Here is a 26,721-nt window from a genome sequence, read left to right as displayed (position 1 = left end):
AAGCAAATAAGACACCCTCCCCAGGCATGAGATTAGTGCCCATGGCTGTCACAATATTAACTCTAAATGTCCAGGATGCAAACAAACAGGGAAATGTAGTCCCTACATGGAAGGGAAACAACAGAAAACAAGAAACATTATTTGCGAAGAGACATTAGACTAAGCAGGAAAACAACAACAACTTCAGAACAGTATTGTAAACATATGGAGAACCAAGGGAAACCAAAGAATAGATATAAAGAACTAACAGAGGTACAGGATATCATCTCACCCAACGGAAGGGCATTCCTAAATCTCTGAGAGCCAGGAGAATCTGGAGCCACGCTGTCTGGAATAAGATTCATTATCTGGGCTCAACAAGAGACCTGAGCTAAGAGAAGCATCAGTGAACTTCAATACATTCCATGGACACTATGCTGCCTGAGGAAGAAAAATATCAGTGCCTCTGAGAAACACAGACAGTACCAAGTGCAGCAGCACAGGCATGCTGAGCATCCTGAAGAGGAGGAGAGAGGAGAGGGAACAGGAAAAGGACTCAGAGACCATGACCACAGAATCCAAACAGGCCTGCCAACCCAAGAAGCCCCATTATCTCCAAGTACAAAACACAGATCTCCGTACCTCACCAACTCTGGCTGAATGTCAGAGACAAAGACAAAATCTTGAAAGGAGCAGGAGAAAAATGGTGTCACTTACAGGGGACCCCCAGTAAGATGAGCCACTCACTGACTTCTCACCAGACACAGTGGAGTTCAGAAGGCAGAGGGATGGCGGTCAAAGTGCTGAAAAGAAAAACAACCATCAGCCAGGAGTCAGCACGGAGAAAGCTCTTTACGTAGGGAGAGAACCAGGTCCCCGGATAAACAAGAGCTGGGGACACTGTTGCTTTCCACGTGGAAACCAAGTGACAGCAGAGGTCATGTGAACACACAGGACAAAAATGGAATGTGTACATAAAGGAAATTATGCAGGTTTGCTCCAAAAAGATACAAGTGAGTGGTTCCCACCTGTGACTCCACACTGGGGGTGGGACTGGAGGCTGAGGACCACCTGTGACTCCAGCACTGGGGTGGGGTGGGAGGCTGAGGACCACCTGTGACTCCAGCACTGGGGTGGGGTGGGAGGCTGAGGACCACCTGTGACTCCAGCACTGGGGTGGGGTGGGAGGCTGAGGACCACCTGTGACTCCAGCACTGGGGTAGGACTAGAGGCTGAGGACCACCTGTGACTCCAGGACCACCTGTGACTCCAGCACTGGGGTGGGGCGGGAGGCTGACGACCACCTGGACTGCATTGGAAAATCCATTTCAAGAAAAAACACTCCCTCCACACACAAAAAGAAAGTTAAACAAAACTACAAGAATACAAGTACACACTTACACACCTTTCTTGTCTTAACTGGCTTACAAAGGAACTGCAGAGAACCTCTATGTTATAGCACTATCTGGGGTGTCTTAACACGCCTTCCATGATAGTCTCCAAATCAGCACAGCAGGAGAGCAGTGCCCGAGGTGGTAACTCAGACCCACAGATGGAAAAGAGGGTAGCCAAAATATGTAAAGCAGCTGAACAGAGTAACTAACTTCTCCTCTCTCCCCTCATCTTATTAGGAAGGAGTACAATCTATACAGAGTAACAGTCAGAAGACACATAGTTACAATTGTAACACTCATAAACAAAATGCAAAGGTAGTCCTCACACAACCAGAAGAGGGAAGGAGGAACTACCCAGACTTCCTAGTTCTCACCAAACTTAATTTCAAATTTAAAGGAGTCTGATAAGTTAAAATCTGTAGTGTAAGCCTCAGAGAAACTAAAAAAACTATCAATACATAGTTTAAAATTACTAAAGGATTTAAATACCACACTATTAAAACAGTCACTTAATATAAAAAACTGTCTTAGAGTTAAAAGAAGAGGGACACACAAAAAAGACAAGAAGAATGACAGATTAAAACATTAATCAAACATGAATCAGGTAATACGGCAGAAATCATTTTGATTTTTAGCATTACATTTATCTATCTGTGTGAGTGCAATGGTGTGCATGTGAGGGTCAGGATCCATCTCAGGTCTCCAGGCTCAACAGCAGCCATCTAATACCAACCTAACCATCTCACTGGCCCTGTAGTTTTTTTATCTTGTTTTGAGACAAGATCGTGCTATGTAGCCCAGGATGGCCTTGAACTTGCCATCTGCTTGCTGTTAAAATCATTACCTCAGGTGATCCACAGAGGCTATGTTAATATTAGAATAAGCTTTAAGCCAGAACTGTGAGGTGGGCCAGCCACTCAGCTACTTGGGAAGCTGAAGCAAAGGGTCAAACCTTCCTCCAGGTCTGCTTAGAGTGCAGAGTCAGTCCAGCCTAGGCAACTCAGTGAACCAGTCTCAAAGAAAAAGAAAAAAGAGGTAACTTGGCAGAAGTGCCCACCCATGAGGCCCTGGGTTCAATACTGAGCAGGAAGGATGGCTTTAAAACAAAACAAAATGTCATCGGAGACATTTCGTAATGACAAAAAGAAAGGGTCAGTCTAGCAGAACAGCACAGCTGCATATGGACCCAACAATTATTCTAAAATCAAGAAAGCAACAGCTGTCAGAAATGAAAGGCGAGAAAGGTAATTAACAAATACTTGGAAATTTCAATGCCAACTTTCAAAATGAATACAATTGGGCAGATTAACTAATGAGGAAAGAGAAGACCACAGCATTACTGTAAACCATGACCCAGCAGGCACCCACCTCCCCTCCACAGTGAAACACTCTCTCCTACCAGCAAGGATCGTCTCCCAGAGAGAGCACACCTCAGGAGGGGCCCAGAACAAGCTCCACCTCAGAATATTTGAATGCATTCTCCACAATGAGAGCAGATGTTACTGGAAACCAGCCAAGAGATGTGAGGGATTCACAAACGTGAAGGTTGCTATGTATTCTTAAATAGCAATGGACTGAAGAAATTTTGAAGAAAATGAGAAAACACTTTAAGACAGAAAAAAGCACAACAGACCAATACACACAGGAGGCCAGTCCACCATTGCAGAGTGACTTTATGGCTGTAAGCACAGATATGTCAAAGTACAATAGGAAAAAAGCTAAAATCAATGACCCTCCATGTTAAGAAATCACAAGAAAGTGCTAACTGTGGCAAAAAGCAGGCAGAAAACCAAACAACCAAAGTGGGGCAGTAAAAGTGGAATTCAGTAAACTAGATAAAGAAAACCAAAAGTTGGTTCTTTGAAAAGATCAATAAAATTGACACACTTGTAAGTAGAGTAACAAAAATAAAGGACGGCAACGGGATTCAGATCACCGGAGCTGGAATAAAAGAAGGACCAGGACCAAGTGCTCAGGGAAGTAAAAAGGGTTACAGAAGAACAAGAAAAATGTCTGCCCTCGCCCGGCAGTGGTGGCGCACGCCTTTAATCCCAGCACTCGGGAGGCAGAGGCAGGTGGATCTCTGTGAGTTCGAGGACAGCCTGGTCTACAGAGTGAGTTCCAGGACAGTCAGGGCTACACAGAGAAACCCTGTCTCAGAAAAGAAAAAAAAAAAAAAAAGATATGCCCACAGCTGTTGAGACGAATCTGAAACCAAGGCATAGTACAGATGAACCAAGATGGGTGAAGAAAGCCACAGAAAATCTAGAGGACTCAGAACTACAGGTGGGGCTGACACTGTTAGAAGTCCAGGGCCAGCCAGCCTTACCAAGTAACTGTACCAAAATTTTAAAGAGGAATTGGCTCAACCCTTCACAAACACCTAAGAACTTACTTCATTAGCCAGTATTCAGAATAATGTGGGCCTCTATTTAGGATATATTAAAACCAAAGCCATGGCCAGCATAAAAGGACTCCAGACCAAAACTTTTTGTGAATATGGACTTAAAAAAACCTTCGATATAATATTGACCATGGCACCCAGCAGTTAAGAGGTAACCAGACACTATCATCAAGTGGAACTTAGCTCAACACGCGAAGGTCAATCACCGTAAAAGTGGAACGAGAGGCAGAACTCACGCAATCATCATCTCCACAGACAGCACACAGCCCAGGCAGCGCCATCCACGGCAGCAACACAAACCCCACCCCTTCAGCTCACGATAGCAAGGGGCTCCCTTCAGCCATTAAAGGCAACTTCAAAAAGACAGAGTGACACTCAATGTGGAAAGACAGAAGTCCTCAAGGGAACCAAGAGTGGAACACACACACACACACACACACACACACACACACACACACACACACGTCGTCTCTCGTCTCCAGCCAGCCAGGGTGATCTGGGAAGACCGGAAAGGAAGCAGACTGCTGTCCCTCCTTCAGGGGATGTGACCTTTCAGGTGGGCAGTCTCAAGCAGTCAGGAGGCGGTGCGGAGCCGACAGTTCAGTGAGGCCGCAGCACCGATCGCCAGGTCGAAGCCGGCTCTACCTCTACAGAGCAGCAATGAACAATTCAAGAGCAAATGGGGATAATAATTCCATTGGCACGCCATCAAGAAGAATTAGCTCGGAATGAGTTTAAAGCTCGTCATCTTGCATTTTCTGCATCCATTCTTCTTTCCTTTTGGTCCTCCCCTCCCTTGAAATCGGCAGGTTCTAAAACATTCCAGGCTGAGAGCAGCAGAGCTGTGGGCTAAAAGTGTACCATGCCGTGAACAGGCCATGCTTGGTGAAGCAACTGTGAGGTCACGGGTAAGTGCAGATGGAAGCCGACAGAGAAAGGGGCAGGCTGCAGGGGTGAGATGGAGCGAGTGTCTCAGTAGTACCTCAGTAGTACGTACCCAGGTAGGGCCGCCTGGGGGGGGCTTTGAGTTCTTCATCCTTACTGTCTGTAGCTACATTTAAAAAGAGAGAGAAACAAAACAGGAAGAAAAGAGACAAAAACAGACTTTTTAACACTGGTAAGTGGGCATTTCCTGGCATTGTTTGCATTTCTGAAAAAAAACAAACAAACAAACAAACAAACAACAAAACAGCAAAGACATCAGAGCAGAACAGAAGATTTTTGTACTTTTGCTTTCAAAAATCCACTTTCTGAACTATTCTCCAATCTACCCTCTTCTGATAAAATCCTCAGACAGTGCATAGGTGGGTGGGCAGGGGTGGGCTGGGGGGGAATCCCCACCAAAATCTAAGCCAGCAAGTTCTCACTTCGCTTCTACAGTCAAGGGACATTAACTACCGTGGTGTGACAGGCCCCAATTCTCATGTCGCTAGAAGCTCAGGCAGCCTGGGATTGAGGACAGTTAATCCGGGGCTGAAATGCTCTTCCAGGCCACGTGGTACGACTATTTTAGAGCACACCCAGCAATAGGTCCACTGCCAAAGGGCAGCCAGTTTAACAGTGAATGTGGCAGGCATGGTGCAGAGACATCATGACAGAGAGACTCAGCCTGCCCGGGCAGACATCTCACCTAGAACAGGCAGGACATCGGGAACAATCAACAGTTATGCTTTAACTTCCTGCTGGCACCGCACCAGGTCAACAGCCCAGGGCCCTCCATGCCAGGGCACCTCGGGGCAGCTGGTAGACTCTGACTTTTGGGTATAATCTGCTGAAACAGAGGTGAGGTCACGGGCTGTGTTCCTGTCAGCACACTGTGGAAGTAAACAACTGGAAGCTAACGGAAGATGACCTCTTCCCTGTGAGAGGCGGCAAAGGAGGAACCGGGACCTGTCACCAGATCTGCGGTTAGCAGACCACAAGCACCACGCGAAGTGTAACCTCCTGACACCCAGCTATGATTCAAGACAATTTTACTGGTGCCTCTCTAATAAGATCAAGACCCACAACGTAGAACAAGAGAAAGAGAACATGCTGGAACATTCAGGCACAAAGTCTGGGCAGAGCAAAGGCCCAGTGGTGGCCCAGGACAGAGAAGTGCAGGACATGTAATGTCCCTAGGCACCTGAAGCTCCTTTGGTCTCCTGTTTTCACAGCCAAACAGGCTTTGAGTTCAAAATTGCTATTTAAAGGGCAGACAGGAGAAAGTCCCAAGCTGAGAAAAGAATGAGGCATTTGTAGCCATCACACATCTCTACAGATTTATTCCATTCTCCACAGGCACTGGGGATCGGATCCCCAGAAATGTCTGGATACTCATCAAGAAGTATAACTTGTGTCTTACCCTTGAGTGACAGAGTGAGTGAGAGTGTGTGTGTGTGTGTGTGTGTGTGTGTGTGTGTGTGTGTGTGTGTGTGTGCATCCTTTCCAATCCTCAGATGCTATGTGCTTCCAAGGCCAGACTGCACACACAGCCCAGATTCTTCTTTCCTGCCTTCAGTTTTAGGGTAACCCGAAGATGAGGCCCAGGGCTCATATGGGGGGGGGGGGTCTTAAGAAGCAAAAATTCAGCTGACATAGGTGTGCTCCATTTCCCAAGACTCAGGAAGGCAGGTCTGCATAGCAGGACCACCACGTGCATGTGGCCAATGGCTGCAGGTGGGATGGATGGACAGGGCAGCTCAGGCGATAGAACCAAGGTGAGCCAAGCTTAGAGCCGGGGTGGATGCAGGTTCAACACAGAAGTTCCTACTGTGACTCTCAGCAGCAGCAGAGAAGCCCTTGAAAAGGCAACCCTCTCACACAACACTCAATAAAAATTTACCTTGTAAGGTTTATAGCTCAATGGCTCTTGCACACCCACAGAGATGGGCAATAACCATGACCACCAATTTAGAACATTTTTGTCACAATGAAAGAAACCTTGGCCCATAAATAGATACTACCCATCCACCCTAGAAAGCCCCAACCTAGAGTTCTGAGCACCAAGAGTTGACACAGACAAATTCAACTATCTGACTCTGAGGCACGATTTTGTCAAATAACTACTAAGAGAAGTTTAAAATGAAAAATACACTATAAAACAAAATTTAAATTAAAAAAAAAACAGAATAAATTAGAAACAAAATCACTCAAATGGACACACATATCCAGCGGGTAGAGCATCTGGTTAAAGGCACTGCTCATGGTGACTCTGAGGCTCATCTCTGCCAGAACGGGGCCTAAGATCCCTCAACCCTTAGTGGGTAACTCTCCCATTCACCCACTGTTCCAGCAACCACATTGCTGACATCATTATCCTCGCTTATAAGAACAGTATGGGCTATGGCCCACATCCCATAATACTTTGGGTTCCTGAGAAACACAGTTGGGACACAGGTGGTGGAAGAGCAGAGCCATGTTTGAAGCTCAGCTGGTCTCGCCACAAGGGCTCAGCAGGAAGAATCCGTGCAGTAACGAGGGGCTCCCTCTCCAAAAACACCTCCCACCTCGACACACTGAAAAAAAACATATGACAACTGTGGCCTGCGCCTGCGATATCCGATACTAGAGCTCAGCTAGGACATGATCCGAGGTAGTCCAGAGAGGAGATGATGCAGAGCATCCTGCAGAGATGGAGCAAGGGTCCAAAGATGCAGTGCTTCCAGCCAAGCACCCACAACTGGCCAGAACAAGGGGACACCAGCAAGTATAATAACAGCAGCCAAGCAGAACACACGACGTGCCACCAGCCAGGTCTGAAGTCATACTTCAGCGTGATGTGAAAGCATCATTGCAGCTCCTAGGAAGTCAACTGCAAAAACTGATGGAGACCTCCATCTCCTCCACAAATCGACCCTGGCAGCTCAGTGAGGGGACACGGAGCCTCTGCCCAGAGGTGCTCTAGCTGAACAAACACTGTGCAGCCCTCAAGGATAAAAGATCTCCTCAGGGGCCCAGAACCCTGACAAGAGTGTGTCCTGAAAACCCAGAAAGACATCCTGGGGCCAATCAACCTCTGGATCCAGTTACCTTTAAAATTCTTTTCCAGAGCATAAAGGACAGAGAGACATCCACTGCTGTGGATGTCTACGGAAGCATGCCCCACAGGGCCTCCTGGAGACCCTCGGAAGTCTGCAGCTCTGGCCGGCTGTTGCTGTAGAATGCCCAAGAGTCACATGGAGGTGGATACCAACAGATAAACCACAGTTCATTATCCCACAGGTTGAGAACCAGTGTTTGGAGATCCATTTGAACCATTTACAAATGCAGTGATGTCTGGGGTTTGGCTCAAAACATGCTGGACTGAGCTGGGATGTTGCTTAATGGCAGAGCACCTGTGTAGCATGAGCAGACCTGGGTCCTAACCCTAGTAGGGATCAGGGTGGGTCAAGGTATGGACTCAAATGGGGGTATAGGGTGGGTTCCCAGTGTGGGCTTAGTCACAAGTGGGCTCTCTTAGACTGACTCCCCACTTCCTAAATGTTAGTGATTTCACATATTAAAAACTGAAAACCAAAACAAACCCAGAACCTCCAGGGCAGGCCCACTCTCCACAGGCTCCAGAGGCACAGCGGACATGCCTGGCAGGAAGAGACTTCACACTGTCCCGTGGGGCCACCCTGTCCGCCTCCCCCAGATTCGGTACTTACGAGTCCCTCACTCTAAGCGAGCAGAAGGAGGTTGGAAAAAAGTCTCATGGAATGTGTGGAATTTTTAAGTCTGATTCCAATTGTGGAAATTAAACAAAATTTGTGATAAGCCACTGACTGTAAAAGAAAAGACTTGGAAAAAGTATCAAAATGTTCAAAATAGTCACAGAGGTCAATTTTACCTTACTTTCTTCTTTCTGTCTTCCTCCAAATCTGTGAGCCTACACTCTGCATGTTCTTTATAGCAAGACAACACACCATGTATTTGATGTTTTAGATCACTTTTTTAAATTTTTTGATAAAGGAGTCTCACGGTGTAGCCCTGTGGTTGGTCTGCAATTTGCTATGTAGACCAGGCTGACCTTGAACTCAGAGACTTACCTGAGTTAGCTTCCCAAGTGCTGGGACTAAAGGCATGTTAAACGCATGGGCCTTCATGTCCAGCTTTTTTTTATTTGTATTGTTATTTTTAATCTTAACTGGCAAATTGAATTAATGACCTTCAAAATAAGAAGTGTATAATATTAAGGCAACTGGAACATTTTTAAGCTTTTTTTTTTTTTTTAACAAGAACATTAAGTCACAACGCTGCTCCCAAGGAAGGCAAGGATGAAGACATTTTTAAATAGTTGTAACTCAATGTTATCATTAAAAATAAATAAATATATAAAAGCTTAAAATTTTCCAATTGTCCTAATATTATAAAGACTTTTCATTTTGAAGACAGAGGCAAGAGGATCTCTCTGAGTTCAAGGCCAGCCTGGTCTACCATAGTGAGCTCCAGAGCAGCCAGAACTACATAGAGAGACCCTGTCTCAATGTACAAATGTCTTCATGGGGCTGGGGGGATGGCTCAGTGGGTACAGGCACTTGCTGTACGAGCCTGAGGACCTGGATTCTGCTCTCCAGAACACACACAGAAAGCTGCTATGGTTATACCAGCCTAGCTGGAAAATGCTGACTTCTAGGTTCAGTGGGAGACCTTGCCTCGAGGGAGAAAGGCAGCGTGCAGTAGAGGTTACTTGTCCTAACTAGTATGTCAGTCTGACACAAGCTAGAGTCATTTGAGAAGAGGGAACATCAATTGGGGGGGGGGGGGCCCAGCCCACGATAGGTGGTTCTATCCCTGGGATGGTGGTCCTGGGTTCCATAAGAAGGCTGAGCAAAGCTATGAGGAGCAAGCCAGTAGGCAGCACCCCTCCACGGCTTCTGCATCACTTATTGTCTCCAGGATCCTGCCCTGTTTGAGTTCCTGTCCTGATTTCCTTCGATGGTAAACTGTGACATGCAAGTGTAAGCCAAATAAACCCTTTCCTCCCCAACTTGCTTTTTGGTCATTGTGGTGGTTTGAACAAAATGGCCCTCATAGGCGTGTAGGGAGTGGCACTATTAGGAGGTGTGGCCTTGTTGGAGTGGGTGTGGCCTTGTTGGAGGAAGTGCATCACTGTGGGGGCGGGCTTTGAGGTCTCACATGCTCAAGCTACACCCAGTGCGGCTCACTGTCTTCTGCTGCCTGCAGATGCAGAGCTCTCAGCTCTTCTCCAGCACCAGGTCTGCCCGCACGCCACCATGTCCCACCATGATGATAATGGACTGAACCTCTGAACTGTAAGCCAGCCCCAGTTAAATACTTTCCCTTGTAAGATTTGCCGTGGTCATGGTGTCTCTTCCCAGCAATAGAAACCCTAAGACAACACCCAAAGTCCTCCTCTGACCTCTGTATGGTGTGCACTGGTAACATTCAAGTACACATAAACAAGTTTATACTAATTATTCTTTTTTCAACTTTTTAACATTTATTTATGTGTGTATGTGTATGCGCACATGCATGGCATGGCATACGTAAGTTCAGATAATAACATGCAGAAGTCAGTTCTCTCCTTCTACCAATTAGGTCCCAAGGATCAAGCTCACACTGTCAGGCTTGATGGCAGGTGCCTTCTTCCTAGTCCTTCATTAATTATTTTCACAGGCAGTTTGCCTGAACTGTGCCTCATGAGGCCCACAGGGCTACCAGGCCATATTTATTCTTGGCATGGAGCTCAATGGTTTGTTAGGAGGCACCAACCTTCTGTGTAAAATGCAGCTGCTGGCAAGAAAGCGAGGTATCTCCTGGGCCCCAGGGCTCGGCAGCTGCAAGACTAGGAGATCAGACCATGGGCTGGCACCAGAGTGCCTTTCTGGGTTTTTTCAAGCACCACCCTCCTCCTCCTTCTGAGAGATGCCAGAAAATGAACCCCCACATTTCATTAAAGCTACACTCAGGAATACATTAGGACCAGTGACTTGAGCAAAGCAGACATGAAACCCTGTAAATATGAATTGGACTCAAAAGCTAAAAGTACTAAAGTTGTAAATATCAAGAATTCTCTGGCTGGGTGTGGTGATGCATGCCTTTATTTCTAGCATTCGGGAGACAGAAGCACCTCTGTGAGTTTGAGGCCAGGCTGGTCTACATGGGGAGTTATAGGACAGCCAAGACCCTATCTTAAAAAAACAAAATAATAACAGCAACAAAAACAATAATTCTCAGACAAGCACCACGGCCCTATGCAGAGGTAGAGAAGTCTGAGGCCCAGTGACCCTCAGGTTTATGAGGTGGGTCTTGCTCCAGTCCTTGATTTTAGATTAGCCACAAAGGAGACCCAGAATCATGTTCTTCCTCAGAACCCCACATACTAATCACATCTGCAGAGGCCCTTCTTAAATTAGGGGGACATCCCTGGGGTCAATATTATGCCCATAATGGGCCCCGATAAAAATTCCTATCCCAGTCCTAGCTCTGAAAACTGTGGCTATTCACTATTTTAACTCAATCCTAGTTACCAAAATACAAACACTACCTTATGCATATATAGGGCAACACACAAGAGAACAATTGGGACTCCACTGCCCACGCACTTTATCATCTAGACTGTCTTGTGGTATTACACTTCCAACCCCGGTATGCTCTCAAAGCTCCCTAAACGCACTGTCTGTCACCTGAGGTGAACGGACAAGCACAGTGTGGTTCTGAGTAAATTTTTAACTCTGCTCTAGGTCTGCTGCACTGCATACAATGCAAACCTTCTGTAGCAATCATCTGACATGGGTCACCATCAGAGCCAACACACATGGCAATCAAAGCCACAAACCTGTTCCTGTATCTGCAGCCCAGAAGCGGTGCAAACCCACGGCAAGCCTCTGGCTACAACCGTTTCCTTAGCCTTTCAGGATTCCCAGGTGCAAGCATGGGCAGGACCCAGCCCCCTGCAGCCACGATGGCATCAGTTTCAAGTGGACGCTGAGGCTCAGAGAGGGGCTCAGATCTTGTTATAGGGAAGCTTGGAGCATAGAGAAGGGCAGGCAGGCCATGCTTCTAAGAAGCAAGCCCATGGTACCACGGAGAGCCCTGAGAAGCCTCAGCTCCTATGTTGTATCCTGTTTTCGAGAGAGAGAGATAGAGACAGAGGTGGGGGGGGGGGATTCTCAGTATCAGCACCAGCACTGGTGTTGTTCTAACAAAGATCATACCAGGAGGGTGGGGAAGAGACAGATACCCAGCGGAGATTAGGGATGGTATCAATGGGAAGAATGGATGACAACCTGCCAGAAGATGGACATGAGCTATCATCCTTATAGGCCTCGCCCCCAAAACCAGGTGTGACCCACTGTCTACGAAGACAGGGATGGCATCATCTGCTTTACTAAAACCAGGTGGAAAGAGACACACAGAAGAATCCTGTGAATGGGGGAAAATAATGATCAGAAATAAAAATGTAGTGACATCACCTCCATAGCAGCCCCCAAACTAAACACGAAACCAAATACTTGTATAAGCAAGATTAACACACTCGCTTTCAGACCAACGCAAAGGGAGAGCTGTACTAGTTCACTAGTGGAAAGATAAAGGAAGGCTTTTGCTGGGTGTGGTTCCTATATTCCCAGCACTGAGGAGGCTGAGGCAGGAGGACTGAGAGTTTAAGGCCAGCCTGAGTTATGGACAGAGAACTAGTCCCAAAGAAAGGGGGAGGAAAAGGAAGAGAACTAGCATTAGGAAGAGAAGGAGGCAGAATTTAAGTCTCCTGCACCCAAGAAGCCGGCCAGGCTACACAGACTGCAGAGTCCTATATCAGAAAGCTTTGGTGAGGGGAAGGCCAAAACAGCAAGTGTTTTATGTTTCAGGCCCTCAGACCACAGAACACACAGACCCTGGGTGTGTTCTACCTTAGTGGGTGACTGTGCCGTGTGAGACATGACTAATGGGCACACTGATGGGACTTCAGTCCCCTGGCAGCTGCACACAGAATGACTCTGGCTTGTCCAGTTCTTCTGTGACAACACGCAGTCAGGATGTCAACAAAAGTGCCAGGAAGAGGAGTTAAAACCTCACCCAGATTCCAGGAAAGACATTCTTAATTGTTTCAAACTGTGAAATGGTTGGTCTTTTACAACATAGAAAATACTACTATCAATTACAGAAAACCGCCATTTAGTGAAAAGAAAGTGGCCTAGATAACACTAAAGTGTTTTAGGTTTTTTTTTGTTTGTTTTGTTTTTTTGTTTTGCTTCACAAGAGCTAAGTTTTGTCTATGGACTCAGCAAGACTTTTAGGAGACGTCACACACCCACCTGCAAAGGAGCGGCGTTTGATGTTCAGCTCGTTGGCCACGCGGACCTCGGTGCAGAGCTTCAGCATCAGCAGCATGGTAAGGATCATGACTATGCTCTGCCACAGGAGCGGGGACTCGAAGTGCCTTCCAAACCTGGGGGAGGGAGAGAGCCCACATCAGGAAGGAAGCAGATGCCAGGCCCTGCTGGCACTTCCACAGCCCTTCCTCAACCAGAGCCTGAGCTACATACTGGAAAGGAGTCCAGGGGAGGGTCTCTAGCACACCACAGCCCTAGCACGGGCTGCCTCCTGTTCCAGGGTCCTGTGGAACTGGGCTGGAATTGGGGAGGGCCAGGTGACCCAGGTCAGACTCAGCAGGAGACCTGGAACACCATGCCCAAATGAGGCTTTTCCAAAGCCACATCTCCCCTCCATGAACTCTGTGACCTAGTCACAGACACCCACTCAGGGCCACATACCAGTATGAGAGGACCCTACACACCTACCGTCCTGTCAAAATCTATTCTTAACCAGGCAAGACACTATTTCCAGACCACAGTAGCTCCACTTCCTCTCTGGAGAGGAAATGTAGCCGGGTGCCAAATTTCCAGATACATCCTCCATTTAGAAGAGGAGGCAGCCAGGGACACCCCACCAAAGATCCTTCCTCTACCCCAGGCCTCCTAGCCCAGGGCCGCCTTCCCTCCCTAGATACCCCTCCCCTAACCACTCTAGTGGCTTCCACTAGTGTTGAAAAGTTTATCAACTGGGCCATCAGCTTTGGAGGGCAGAACTGCAATTCAGCAACCAACAAGGTCTGGGGAATCACACCCTAGGCAGAGCAGAATACCATCAGGCTGTGGCACAGAGACAAGCCCACACAGCTCATCTCCAAAGGCAGGTCCCAACACAGCCTTAACCTCACCACTGTAGGCTAGAATTTGCCTCAGAGTTTGTTTGGCTTGGAAGTTATTTCCAAGACCTTAACTGGTGGTTAGCACGTGAAATTCAAGAGAATCTCCACAGCAGCCCCACAACTCCATCTCCTCCTGAACACTGTGAAACCTAGCCACAGTGCCAGGCTTTCTGTCCCTGTCCTTGGCCCCTCACTACACTGGTCTCCTGGGACAAGAGTGACCTCCAGGCCTGAGGAGGGCAGACAGTAAAGCTTGTTACTGCAGCTCTGGTGCCCATATACAGGAAGGGCACAGGGGGAAACGGTCTTGCTGATTCATAGCCAGCACCAAGCCTGCCCAGGGACACATCCTATCCCATCATCCATGTGGCTACTACTATGCCAGGAACTTGCTAAAAAGCAATCCACAAATGAAAACCAAACACTCCTATAGGCCCCACACTTGGGAGACTGAAGCCAGAGGATCATAAGGTCGTGGCTAGCTTGGACTACGTAGCAAGTTCCAGGCCAGGTCTGACAATAAATAATTTACAAAATAAATGCATTTCACAAAACTCTGCAGTGACAGCAATTTGTAAAGGAGGAGCTGGAGACAGGGAGAAACCTTGCTTGCATCTCAAAGACTGTGTTGCCAGGCCTGTGTGTTCCATGAGGAAAGGCTGTCCCATCTTTCACAGCACAAAAACCCTTTAACTGACCCAAAAGTTACCTTCAGTTCCAGTGCCTACAAACAAACAATTCCTGGTCAGAGAGAATCCGAACGGGCTTGAGGGCCTTCAGAGAGCTCTGGACATTCCTGAAACAGCTCCCCATGGGGTGTGCTATGACCCAGGGAAGCAGAGCCAACAGTAAGGTATTACATGAGGGAGGGCAGGCTGGAGGGAGGCTCCCCTCAGCAATGGGGCATGTCTTGGTTTCCTGTGGGGTGGCAAGCCAAGACTATCTTCTAAGTCCAGGACAAGTCCTCTGTGTAGATTTCAAGGGCCAAATGTCCCCTAGGAGTCCAGAAGCTCCACAAACTAAGCAGCTGCCTGAGGTCAGGACAGCTTAGGGAGCTGACAAAGAAAAGGGACAACCTAGGCACACAGTGAATGCAGAGCTGGCCCAGGCAGATGAGCTCTGTTCTTAGGATATGCCCCAGGGTCCTGTGGTTACCACACTATCCTCAGATCTGTGAGCAGATGAGCTCCATTCTTAGGATATGCCCCAGGGTCCTGTGGTTACCATACTACCCCTAGATCTGTACATCTATGACCCACCATCTCAGAGCCTCAGTATTTTCACTTGAAAATTGTAAATCATAACCTTAGAGTTACCAGGAGGCAGAATCAAGCCCTTAGTTGCTGTGGGATAATGCTTTTGTACACTGGCTTAATAAAACACTGACTGGCCAGTAGCCAGGCAGGAAGTATAGGCAGGATAAGCAGACAAGGAGAATTCTGGGAAGAGGAAGGCTGAGTTAGGAGACGCCAGCCATCTAGGGAACAGCATGTAATGGCACACAGGTTAAAACCACGGAAAGCGTGGCAACATATAGATTAACAGAAATGGGCTGAGTTTAAGTGTAAGAGCTAGGCGGTAGTAAGCCTGAGCTAATGGCCGAGCAGTTTTAATTAATATAAGTCTCTGTGTGTTTACTTGGGTCTGAGTGGCTGCGGACTGGGTGGGACACAGGAAAACTTCCAGCTACACTTAGTTGCTCTAGGAACTGTTCTTCCACCGGCTATCTAGCTGGCAATTTGTTCACAAACAGGGTTACATGTGGAGGGTACATGGGAAGGTGCCACTTCAGGACCACATGAGGCTGAAGGCACAGTTTCCCAAACAAACTGACACCTGCTACTAGAAAGACTACATAGAAAAAGATCAAGGTTTAAGCTTTCATGTGCCACATCAAAGTCAATCTTAATGAGCTTGATGGTCACAAGAAAAGAGCAGACCACTTAACAGAGCTGAGGATTTGGCTGGCTTTATTTATGGTAAGGCAGCTTAAACAGGACACAAACTTTCAAAAAGCATGACCCCGAAAGACATTAAGGGACAAAATAAATAGGAAACAACACTTAACATCGTCAATTTTAGAAGATATAGAAAGGTGTCATTTCTTACCAAAATAATGCCAACCATCTCCTCCTGAGTATATCTTAGAATGTTGTTCCTCTCCTGCTTAAGCAGAACTCATCTGAGATCAACTGGTGATTGTCATCACACAGCTTGGATGGTGAGTCCAACAACTCCCATAGGAGTGAAAGCTGGTACATGAGGAGACATGTGGTAGAGTGGGGTGCAGAAGGTTGACCAAGTGCAGCAACTGGTTCTCTGGACAACCTCTCCAAGTTCCAAAGTAACAGAAAAACTCCTATGGAGGAGGTTAGATATCTCTTTGGCTACTCCCTACATATCAAAGGAAACTTATCACCGTAGTAGCAGAATGTTACCGCCCCTCAGATACAGTGTTTCACGCTCACAGCCAAGACCTGCTGGCAGCTGTGGTGGAGAATGAGCTGGCTCCACCATCCTCAGATCTACCAGGACTGCGTGGAGAACTCTGCTCAAGCAGAACCTGGCGCCAGTCTGGCGGCCCCCCATTCTTGCCCTTCTCTACTTCTAGTGCCTACCTTTGACCTGCAAATATTAGATAACGGATCGCTTGGCCCCAGCTTCTAACATCAAAAATGCAAAATCCTGTAACCCACATTTCATTGTGAACAGCCTGCTAAAAGTGATGAAGATTAACCTCATTATAACATGATGAGGATTCTAAGAAAGAAAGGGTTGAGAGTTTCACAAGTTTCAGAATCCCTAGGTTTGCACAGTTAAATCAGTCTCTTTCTGAAAGACTGTCCAACCTTAAAAAAAAAAAAAAAAAAAAATACTGTGCACCAAACCTCCAATGAGTGCTGAGGTGAGGTCTGTGTCCCAGTCAGTGCTGGAAAACTGCTGAACGTTCTAACTTTCATAGTTTCAAGGGCTCCCATCTGGAGTCTGCCACACTCAGGACCTACTCTCCTCCCTGGGAAAGCAGGGAAGGGGTGTGTGTTCCAGGAACTGTTCCCACAGAAGCGCAGACATTGCAGCCTTGGGCTATGTGACCTCCGAGAGGATGCTGAGCTGTGAAAAGGGACACCAAGACTGGGGCCACGGAAGGTTCTATGGAGAAGTGCAGAAGAATCACCACATCACCTTGGAGCATCGGTGTCTCTATCGATGGGCAGCAGAGTCCCAGACACTGTCCATACCTCTGGCTTTCATGCTGCGAGGATATGGAAAGATACTCCCCAGGTGGAAACTGTCAGGAGGGCCAGGTCCCTCAGCTCCTCCCTCCCTCACAGTCTTCTAGAATGCACTGGGAAACTGAGGCCCTATGCACAGTGCCCACAGGAGCCCTGGGTGGCTCAGGACATCCTGGGATATGGGTTCTACTAAAGAGGCCATTTGTAGACAAGGCTTGGCTTCCACAGAAGGCAACCAAGCCCCCATGATGGAAGTTTTTGAGGTCTTCCCAGAGGCCCCAGCACAAAGGCAAGGGGACCAGTCCCAGTGTCCCTCCCCACTGCGGCACACAAGGAAAATGGCCTCACTTCTGATTGCTCCAAACCAGGTCAGTAGTCCAATCTTAGGCAGTGCTTGGAGAAAATGTATTCCTCAAGACAAAAAGTGAATACCCTATCCCTACCGCCATAAGCTAAACAGTGAGGCTGGGCTACACTGGGCAGCCTGCCTGAAATCAAGGCTCCATCCTGGGCACACAGAGCAACAGTATGAGCATGGTCATATGGAAGGATCTGCTTCCATTCAACCTTAGACTACTTCACTGTACCCAGCCATAGTGACAACCCAGCTGGGGACCTCCACCCTCCTCCCGGAGGAAAGCAGGAGGAAGCAATCTTTGAAATGCAACTTCCCAGCTTTTTAAAAACAAAAATGAGAACTCAATGACCCCTTCCTCAGAAGTCACCTGGCCCAAAGACAAACCGCAAGGTGATGTCCTCCAGAGCTGCTACAGTGACCAACTTCCTCCATTTCAGAATCAGCTCACTAGCTTACCTCCTAACAGACCCAGGCAAGAACCCACTCCTGGGACACAGGGGCCCAACGCTGGGACAGCGTGCCAAAGTGCAGGGTGAACTCTCTCCTCATAAACTCAGGGTGGACACCTTTGACAACGCTCAAAACTGTACAAAGTGGGTGTGTTTTTATTTAGTGGAGGTTTACTGCATTTATTTCTGCATGTGCGGAGGTCAGGGGACAGTGAGCAGCAGCTGAGTCTCTTTCCACCATGGGGAAGAGACTGAACGCAGCAAGGGCAGCAAGCTCCTTTACCCGCTGAGCCATCTTGCTGACCCATCAATACATTGATTTTAATACTAGTTAGTAAAAACTCAGGTCAATTCGAACAGTCAACAACAAGTCAAAGGCAAAGAACTTTGCCACCAACTCTCTGGATCCCTTCACCCTGGCTTCTGCAGGCGTCTACCTTCATGAGAACTGCAAAACCTTCAATATGTGCAGAGGGAACTTGGAATTGGCCAGAAGGAAAATTACAGACATTTAGCATGTAGTGAGGAGACTTTTTTTTTAATTTCCTCTGAAAATTCATCCTCTCAAATATGTATGGGATAGCCATGGTGGGGCATGCCTTTAATCCCAGAACTCGGGCGGCAGAGGCTGGAGGATCTCTGAGTTTGAAGCCAACTTGAGCTCCAGGACAGCCAGAGCTACATAGTGAAATCCTGTCTCAAAACAACAACAACAAAAACCTCATGTATGCACGGTTTCAAGAATTATTAAAATTAATTTCAACTTCCTCGGCAGAATGCAAATGAAAATGAGAGGAAGTTGGCCCAAGAAGGGCTAAAAAACCGACTCCACCTAAGTATTATGGGGAAAGTCTGACTTCCTACCTGAGAAAACCCAAGCCACATAAGAAGTCAGGGAGAAGCTGGCTGGTGGTGGCACACACCTTTGATGGCAGCACTCGGGAGGCAAAGGCAGGAGAACCTCTGTGAGTTTAAGGTCAACCTGGTCTACAGGACAGCCAGGAAACCCTGTCTCTAAATAAATAACAGCAACAAAAACAAAAGTCAGCGAGAAAGCACAGCAGAGGCTCTCCCCACAGGCGAGCCTGGAGAAGATCCTGTTACTAACTCACTTTATTAATTTCTCACCCTGGCACCCCACTCCACACACTAGAAAGGAAAGGCAGGGAGGGATTCAGGAACTATGCCCAGAGAAAGGCCCCAGGGTGTATCAGACAAAGGTAAGCTCCATTAAATGAAAGAGCAGATCCGGAGATATTTGACTCTCTGCTCCAGCCCTGCCAATCTTCCTGGAAATGCCAGTCCTGGTAAGTTCAGTAACAGCTCAGGCTACTCAATCACCATCGAAGCATAAGCGTCTGTTCTTCCAGAGGTCTTTCAGGGGAAGACAGCTCCAAGCTGCCACTTGAAAACCCCAAGAACAAAGCCATCTCTCCAGCAGCGCTCCCAGGTAGGAAAGTCCTGAAACTTACCAGAAGAGTATCCGTAAAATATTGGCCACCAGTAACACCAAGCACACGTGGGTGGAGAAACCGTCGGCGTTCTGAGTCCTCCGGATGTCTCGGTACTGAGGGATGTATGGCACCACCCCTCCGAAGACCATGGCCCCGGCGGCCACCCAGGAAACCAGCTGGTGCAGCGGGACCAGAAGCCAACCCAAACCTTCCGCTTCCATCGCCAGCACCGAGGCCGCGCTGCCAGCCAGCGGCGTCCACCTGGTCCAAGCTCCTTTGCGCTCCCTGAGTCCACAGGCTGACTGTCACCTCCACATGGCCGCCACTATCCTGCGCAGTCAGCCACCATCCCGACCTGGAACGGGGAACAAAAGGTAAAGCGCTGACAGGAGCTGGACCAAGACGCACCTGTGCCAGACCTGGAGTCTAGGCAGGGCCTGGGAGCTTTGCGCTCTGCACCCACAGCCTCCGAAGCCCAGGCTCCCAGGGGCGCGCTGCGGGGGTTCCCGGCACAGCCAGGACCGGTCCTGCGCCCAGGAAGGCTGGGGAGCTGGAGATGCGCGCCTGGCCCTTGGCCGGCCTCCCAGAGACTAGGAGCGCATACCCCCGGGTTAGGGGAAGCAAGGGGTGCACCGCCCCAGAGCGGAAAGCCCCGGGGGTGACACCGCCCCAAAACGGGTTCAGCTAGTGGGGGGAGGGGTGGACGCGTGGCCCAGCGGGAAGCATAGCAACCTGGACCCCGAGTCCTCAGGTTCCCCAGGGAGGCTCCGCCCCACAGCGAAGAGCAACCAAAGTGAAGTAAATCCACGACCCTTACCAACCACTCAGCGCTGGTCGGTCCTTCTGTCCCTCAGTCCCAGCCAGAAGAAGCCCCGCCCCGTGACGTCACAATGGCGGACACGCCCACTCCAGGATCCCACGGCTACCCCACTGGGTCCTAAAGCGCGCACTGCAGGGTAGGACCGAAGTGGTGGCGGGCACTCAGCTCTGTTCTGCTGTGTGTCCTAGATTAGTAAAAATTCTACAGGGAGGCGCTTACAGGCCAAGTGACCACGTGAACCTATCTCCAGCTAACGCCGCGCTCTGGCACAATGTAGATGTAAAAATGCCGAGCCACTAACAGCTGTGAGGATAAGATACTTACTGGGTGTTAAAAAAAGAGCTGTCACAGTGGCCAGCTCTAGGAGGCCTAGGACGCCATCCTCCCCTGCATCCTAGAGGTCTTTGAAATCCTCTGAACAATCCTACGAGGGGCTGACAACCCTTTCAGGATCGGAGCTTGGAGCTACTCACTGACTACCGACTATAGGGCTGGCGTCAGCACGCTACAATTACTGAGCCTCCTCTCCATATGTGAGGTCAGTCCTGCTCCGGGTGCTCATTTACTGGAAAAGAACATCGGAATTCCCAAGTGCGTCTCTGACCTCAGACGGACCCTGGTAGGCTGGGCAAGTTGAACCAGAAGAACCTGCTGCCCTGCCTGTCAGGTATGACCTATGCAATGAGGCACCAGATGAGAAGGTGACCGCAAACAATAGGAAACATATCAAAGTCTGCCTGGCGTCGTCCTCCTGTATAGGAGGGGCAACATGAGCAGGGCAGCCCCCGCCCCGCCCCCGCCCCACCCCCGCCCCCGCCCCCGCCCCGCCCCCTGAACACAACTGACCCCCCACCCATCTCACCAGGTGGTGCCCGTTTCCCAGCTGGTTCGTTTTGTGGTAAATCATTATAAGACTTACCGAAGATCAATTCCAAAGAAGCCCGATTGCCCAGGGGCCAAGAAGACACAGGAAGTGCTTTTCCCTCCAGCAGAGCTCACAGCCCCCCAAGCCACTTCCTGGATCAACACAATACTCAACACCAGGAAGGAACAGGAGGGAGAATAAACAGAAGGAAGCCATGGCCGGACTGGGGGAGGGGCAGTAGGTGTTCCCATTTAGCACATGCTCAACCACTCCCCCACCTCCACCCCCACCTCCGGCGGCTCCAAAGTCTCTGAGATTCCCCCCCCCCCCGCCCCGACTCTCACGATGCATTTAAGGGGTTACATATGGTCACCTTGTTTGTCCTGAATATCCCAGGGGTCGTGGACACACAAGGGGGGGCTTACTGCTCAGCATGTGCCAGAGGCACCTCCAGGAGCCCAAATAAGTGCACACAATCTTGCATTCTGGTCCAGTACTGCACACCATGGTGGTCTCTGGTAAGGCAAGGTATCATCTGTAGAGTTGTATGTGCTTTTTTAACATCACCATATCTGGGTTCTGAGCCCTTGGTCTAGAGTATCTGTGTGCAACGACACTCAGTTCTTGCCAGGTGCTCCACTAGCACCTGAATCCTCGAATTCCCAAGGAAGAAAGCCAACAGAGTAGTGCAAGGCTGAAGAATGGTCCCCAGAGATGGTTTACCCTAATTTCTGACAGTTGTGCAAGCTGTCGTGTGTGTGTGGGGGGGGGGGGTGTAGGGGAATCTTGTTTTTACAGGTGTGATTGCGTTAAGCATCTTGAACTGGACCCACTCAAGATTGGGAACTGTCCAGGGAGCCTTTAAGTACAATGGCATGCATCTTCACAGGAGAGGGCCAATTTAAAAAAGACACAGAAAAGAAGGCCAAAGAAGATGGAGCAGAGAGAGCTCAAAATGCAGCCTTGCAAGCGGAACTGAGCCAAAGGTAATCTATGATCCCAGTATGTGGGAGGTTACCCGTAACTCAACACTGCATTTTAAAAAAGCATACATTACAAAGATATTTCAACTGTTTTTAAAAGAAACCAAAATACACTTAAATCTGAACACTCAAATAGTTACCACTAAAGGAGTTCTTTTACAAAAATTTTAATGATAATTTCCATAATACAGAAAGAGTAGTAGGAGAGGATGGGAGGCCAGGATAGAAGAGGAAACATGGGGAGGGGTAGCTAACACTAAAGGCTGTTGGGGAACATTATCTTAAGGTGTGTTACTTTTGTTCATGTTGCATTTGTCAAACTCTGTGAAGCTGTGTTACTGTGCCTGTCTAAAACACCTGATGGTCTAATAAAGAACTGAATGACCAATAGCAAGACAGGAGAAAGGATGGGTGGGGCTGCCAGGCAGAAAGAATATATAGAAGGAGAAATCTGGGGAAAAGGAAAAGAAGTAGCCAGAGAAGGAGGAGGACTCCAGGGGCCAGCCACCCAGCTACACAGCAAGCCATGGAGTAAAAGTAATATTTACAGAAATAAGAGAATGGGAAAAGCCCAGAGGCAAAAGGTAGGTGGGATAATTTAAAGTTAAGGAAAACTGGCAAGAAATAAGCCAAGCTAAGGCTAGGCATTTATAAGTAAGAATAAGCCGCCATGTGTGATTTATTTGGGAGCTGAGTGGCGGGCTCCCCAAAAGAGAAAAAAGCAAAAATAACAACAAAAGGCCTTTTGAAAAGTCATTTAGAAACCTACTAGAGTATAGAAGCTTCCTAAAATAAATACATCTATAAAAGTTTAAGTGGAGTTACCCTATAATGGGGGTTCAATATCCCAACTAGACATTACACACTACCAAATGAAACTCTACCAGAAATTTATCCTTTTTAGTTTGTTGGCCAATGTGGTCCCATAGACCTCTCCCCACCCCAAACATTACAGGCTATTGCCAACACTATTGGTTACCCCCCCAGAACTTGATAGTCAGATACCACATAGTTATGTCATAGACCATGAAGAAATGCGGCCGGTGGAAGCTTCAACCCTACTGGCTGGTACTCGTAGTGCTATGCACCCTGCAAGCTACACTAAGGACGTGAAAGCCAGACATGCACACTGGTGCAACAGTGACGTGAACGGTGGAGTACTCAGAATTCATCCATGTTCGGAAGGGAGGTTGGCCCCTCAGAATCAGTACAGGACAAACCCAGATACCAAATTCTCAGCACCATGGAGGGCAAGGCGAGGTGGGGGCGGAGCTGAAGAGGCAGCGGCTGCAGTAGCGGCAAGCAAGCAAGAGAGTAAGAGAAGGAAGAGAGCAAGAGAGGGTGTTTCTTTAGGAGTGGGTGTTTAAGGGGGAAAGGAGGAGTCTGTGCTAGGGTGAGTTGGTAAGTCCTGATTGGATGTATTAGCCAAATAGTGAATTTTGACTGTTGGACCCTGGTGTTTTGTCTCAGGAACGAGTCGGTGGCCAAATAAGGGACTAGACCCCGGAGGCTAGCTGTAGGCATGTAACATTTTTAGCAATGGAAAGGAAAAGTGTAAACGGGCAAAACCTGTGTGCAGTGTTTGCCACGCTGGGGCCAGTGAGAGAGAGCCCTGCACTCTTGCATTAGGGAAGACATCAGAGCACTTCCCCTTTGGAGTAGTTTGACCAGGAGCAAGCCCAGATTTGAATTCTCTCCTTCTCTCTCCATGTCTTCCATCTCTCTCCTGTCTGCTGTTACAAGAATCTGAATGTGCCGGCACGAATGCTGGCTTGTGAATCTCTCATCTGTGTCTCTGTGTCTGTGTAACAAAGGGCTTTTGCTCTGTTTCTAATGCACAGAAAGAATTATATGGGAAAGGAAGGAGAGACACCTCACAAAAATATTTTTTAGTTTTACCTATTTTTATCTTATGTGTGTATTTGCATAAAATTAAAAAAGAATTTGCCTGTGTGTATGTCTATGAATCATGTGTGTGCAGTACCTGAGCAGTTCAGACAAAGTTACGGAATCCCCTTGGAACTGGAAGTTACAGACAGTTATGAGCCACCATGTAGATGCTGGGAATGGAACCAGAGTCCTTTGGAAGAGCAATCAGTGCTCTTAACCAATGAGTCATCTCTCCAGCCCACTTATCAGAAGTCTTTAACGGGGTTTTACTACTGACTCCAACTGACCCAGATAACAATCTATGTGCTGTTTCCAGCATTTAAGGATATTTATTATATTAGGTTGCTTTCAACTTATTACCGTTTTCGGCATTTATTACTATAACACATGTATATATACACATACGTTATTCTGGATGAAGGACATGAAGGATGTAATTTAAAATTAAAGCTGGGTGTGGTGGCACACGCCTTTAATCCCCAGCACTTTAAGAGGCAGCAGCAGGTGGATCTCTATGACTTCAGGCCAGCCTGGTCTAGATAGTAAGATCCAGGATACCCAGAGGTACACAATGAGACCCTGTCTTGAAAAACAAAGCAAAGAAACAAAAAAGATTAAAGCTACTTTTTAGCTTAGATTACATGATTACACGAGAAATCCAAGTCAAGTGAGGTTGGTTGTTACAGTGTCCTCTTAAAGACAAATGTGGTGGTTTAAATAAAATGGCCTCCATAGGCTCATAGGGAGTGGCACTGTTAGGGGGTGTGGCCTTGTTGGAGTAGGTGAGGCCTTGTTGGAGAAAGTGAGTCACTAGGGGATGGGCTTTGAAGTTTCAGAAGCTCAAGTCTGGTCAGTGTGTCACAGTCTCTTCCTGCTGCCTGCAAATCCAGATGTAGAACACTCAGCTTCCTCTCCAGTACCATGTCTGCCTGTATGCCAACGTGCTTCCTGCCATGATGATAATGGACTAATGTGATGTTTTATTTGTGCTGAAATGTGGTGATTTTTTTTTTTTTTCGAGACAGGGTTTCTCTGTGTAGCTTTGCGCCTTTCCTGGGACTCACTTGGAAGCCCAGGCTGGCCTCGCACTCACAGAGATCCACCTGGCTCTGCCTCCCGAGTGCTGGGATTAAAGGCGTGCGCCACCACCGCCCGGCTTATGTGGTGATATTTTATTTGTGCTTTAATAAATAAAGCTTGCCTGGAGATCAGAGGAATGGGAACAGCCATTATAAGTAAACAAAGAAGTTATGCAATGTTAGCACATGCCTTTAATCCTGTCACTTGGCAGTCAGGATCTCTGTGTGTTCAAGGCCATACTGGAAACAGAGCCAGGTGTAGTGGCACACACGCCTTAAATTCCAAAACTAGTTAACCATGGAAGTCTGGAGGTCTGTACAAATAGACAGGAAGTGACAGAGCTATGTAGGAAGAGGAAGTAATACAACTGAACAGAGAGAGCAAATCAGAGGGCAGAAGAGCAAGGCATATAGACATGGGTAGACAGGAAGTATATCACATTTGGAAGCTGTAGAGTTGGTGAGGTAAGGTTGGCTGATGGCTTTTCCCATTTCCCTGATCTCTCTAAGGCTTACACCCCTATGTTTGCCTCTATGTTTTTTTTATTTATTAAGACTGTTTAGAAATTCGTCTACAGACTAACCCTCTGAACTGTACAACAACCCATATTAAATGTTTTCCTTTATAAGAGTTGCTGTGGTCAGGGTGTCTCTTCACAACAACAGAAACCCTAACTAAGACAGCAGGCTGAGTACACACTAGACTAGCAACCTTAAATCTTTAATGGACCTCAAGGTCACTGTCTAAACCAGGCTGGCCTCCAAGTACCAGAGATCTACCTGCCTCTGCCTCCTAAGTGCTGAGATTACAGGCATGTGCCACCACACCCAGCTTAAATTTCATTTTTATTAACCTGTCTGTGAGGTCCTGCAAAAGTTCCGATCTTTTAGAATGTAAGAGATATTTTCATAATAATGTGTTGACATAGTTAGTAGCCAACCACGTTTTGATTGGATTTAAAGCCTACTCCATGAGATGGAATTCATGCCTAATACTGTTAATGAGACCAAGAACCTGACACTAGATAGGTCATGGATCCTAGGAGAAAACCTACTACTATTATTTTGCTAAATTTACTGTGGTTCTCAGTCTGTGATCGTGACCTCTTTAGCAGTTGAATGACCCTTTCAAGGGGTCGCCTAAGAGCCTGGGAAAATACAGATATTTACATTACAATTTATAATAGTAGCAAGATTACAGTTATGAAGTAGCAATGAAAATTTTATGGTTGGGGGTCACTACAACATGGGAAACTATATTCAAGGGTCACAGCATTAGGAATGTTGAGAACTTGAGCACAGACAGAACACTGTGCTAAAAGAACACAGTATGAAATGATTCCTAATGACATATTGCTCTAACCATAGGCTGGCACATTATTCAATACTCATTAGAGAAACTTCTAGCAGTAGACACCAATTTACACAGAAACTCAACAACTGGTCAACGTGCAGAGAAGAAGGGGATTTGGAATGTGCAGCCCCAAACGCCTTGTCCACATCCTGCCCCTCCCCTCAAGGCTCAGGGATGTGTGAGGAAGAGGGGGTGGAAAGATAGTGAGGGCTAGATGTGGTGAATGACTTCAAGGAAACCGTGTTTTCCAGGCACTGGAGGACAGATGCGCAGACGAACTCAGAGAGACCGTGACAGCATGCACAGGACCTTACAAACCCA

At 47.7% G+C, this 26,721-nt stretch overlaps 1 protein-coding gene across 4 annotated transcripts in view; it reads right to left on the bottom strand.

Annotated features, from left to right (window-relative positions):
• The window catches only part of Slc66a2 (solute carrier family 66 member 2), a 35,733-nt gene extending 15,214 nt beyond the window's left edge, over positions 1-20,519 (bottom strand). Inside the window, exons 1-4 of one of the 4 annotated variants that reach the window (XM_059246759.1) lie at positions 20,227-20,519; positions 19,428-19,764; positions 13,020-13,153; positions 4,775-4,828 (exon numbers count right to left, since the gene is read on the bottom strand). In XM_059246759.1, coding sequence (XP_059102742.1) covers positions 4,775-4,828; positions 13,020-13,153; positions 19,428-19,630 — 391 coding nt within the window. In that variant the 5' untranslated portion in view covers positions 19,631-19,764; positions 20,227-20,519. The remainder of the gene's footprint in view (positions 1-4,774; positions 4,829-13,019; positions 13,154-19,427; positions 19,765-20,226) is intronic. The other 3 variants (XM_059246756.1, XM_059246760.1, XM_059246758.1) reach the window with 3 other exon arrangements.
• Positions 20,520-26,721: the final 6,202 nt, after the last annotated feature.

This window comes from Peromyscus eremicus, chromosome 19 (genome assembly GCF_949786415.1).
Source record: "Peromyscus eremicus chromosome 19, PerEre_H2_v1, whole genome shotgun sequence".
Lineage (NCBI taxonomy): Eukaryota > Metazoa > Chordata > Mammalia > Rodentia > Cricetidae > Peromyscus > Peromyscus eremicus.
This window is presented reverse-complemented; position numbering and strand designations above follow the sequence as displayed.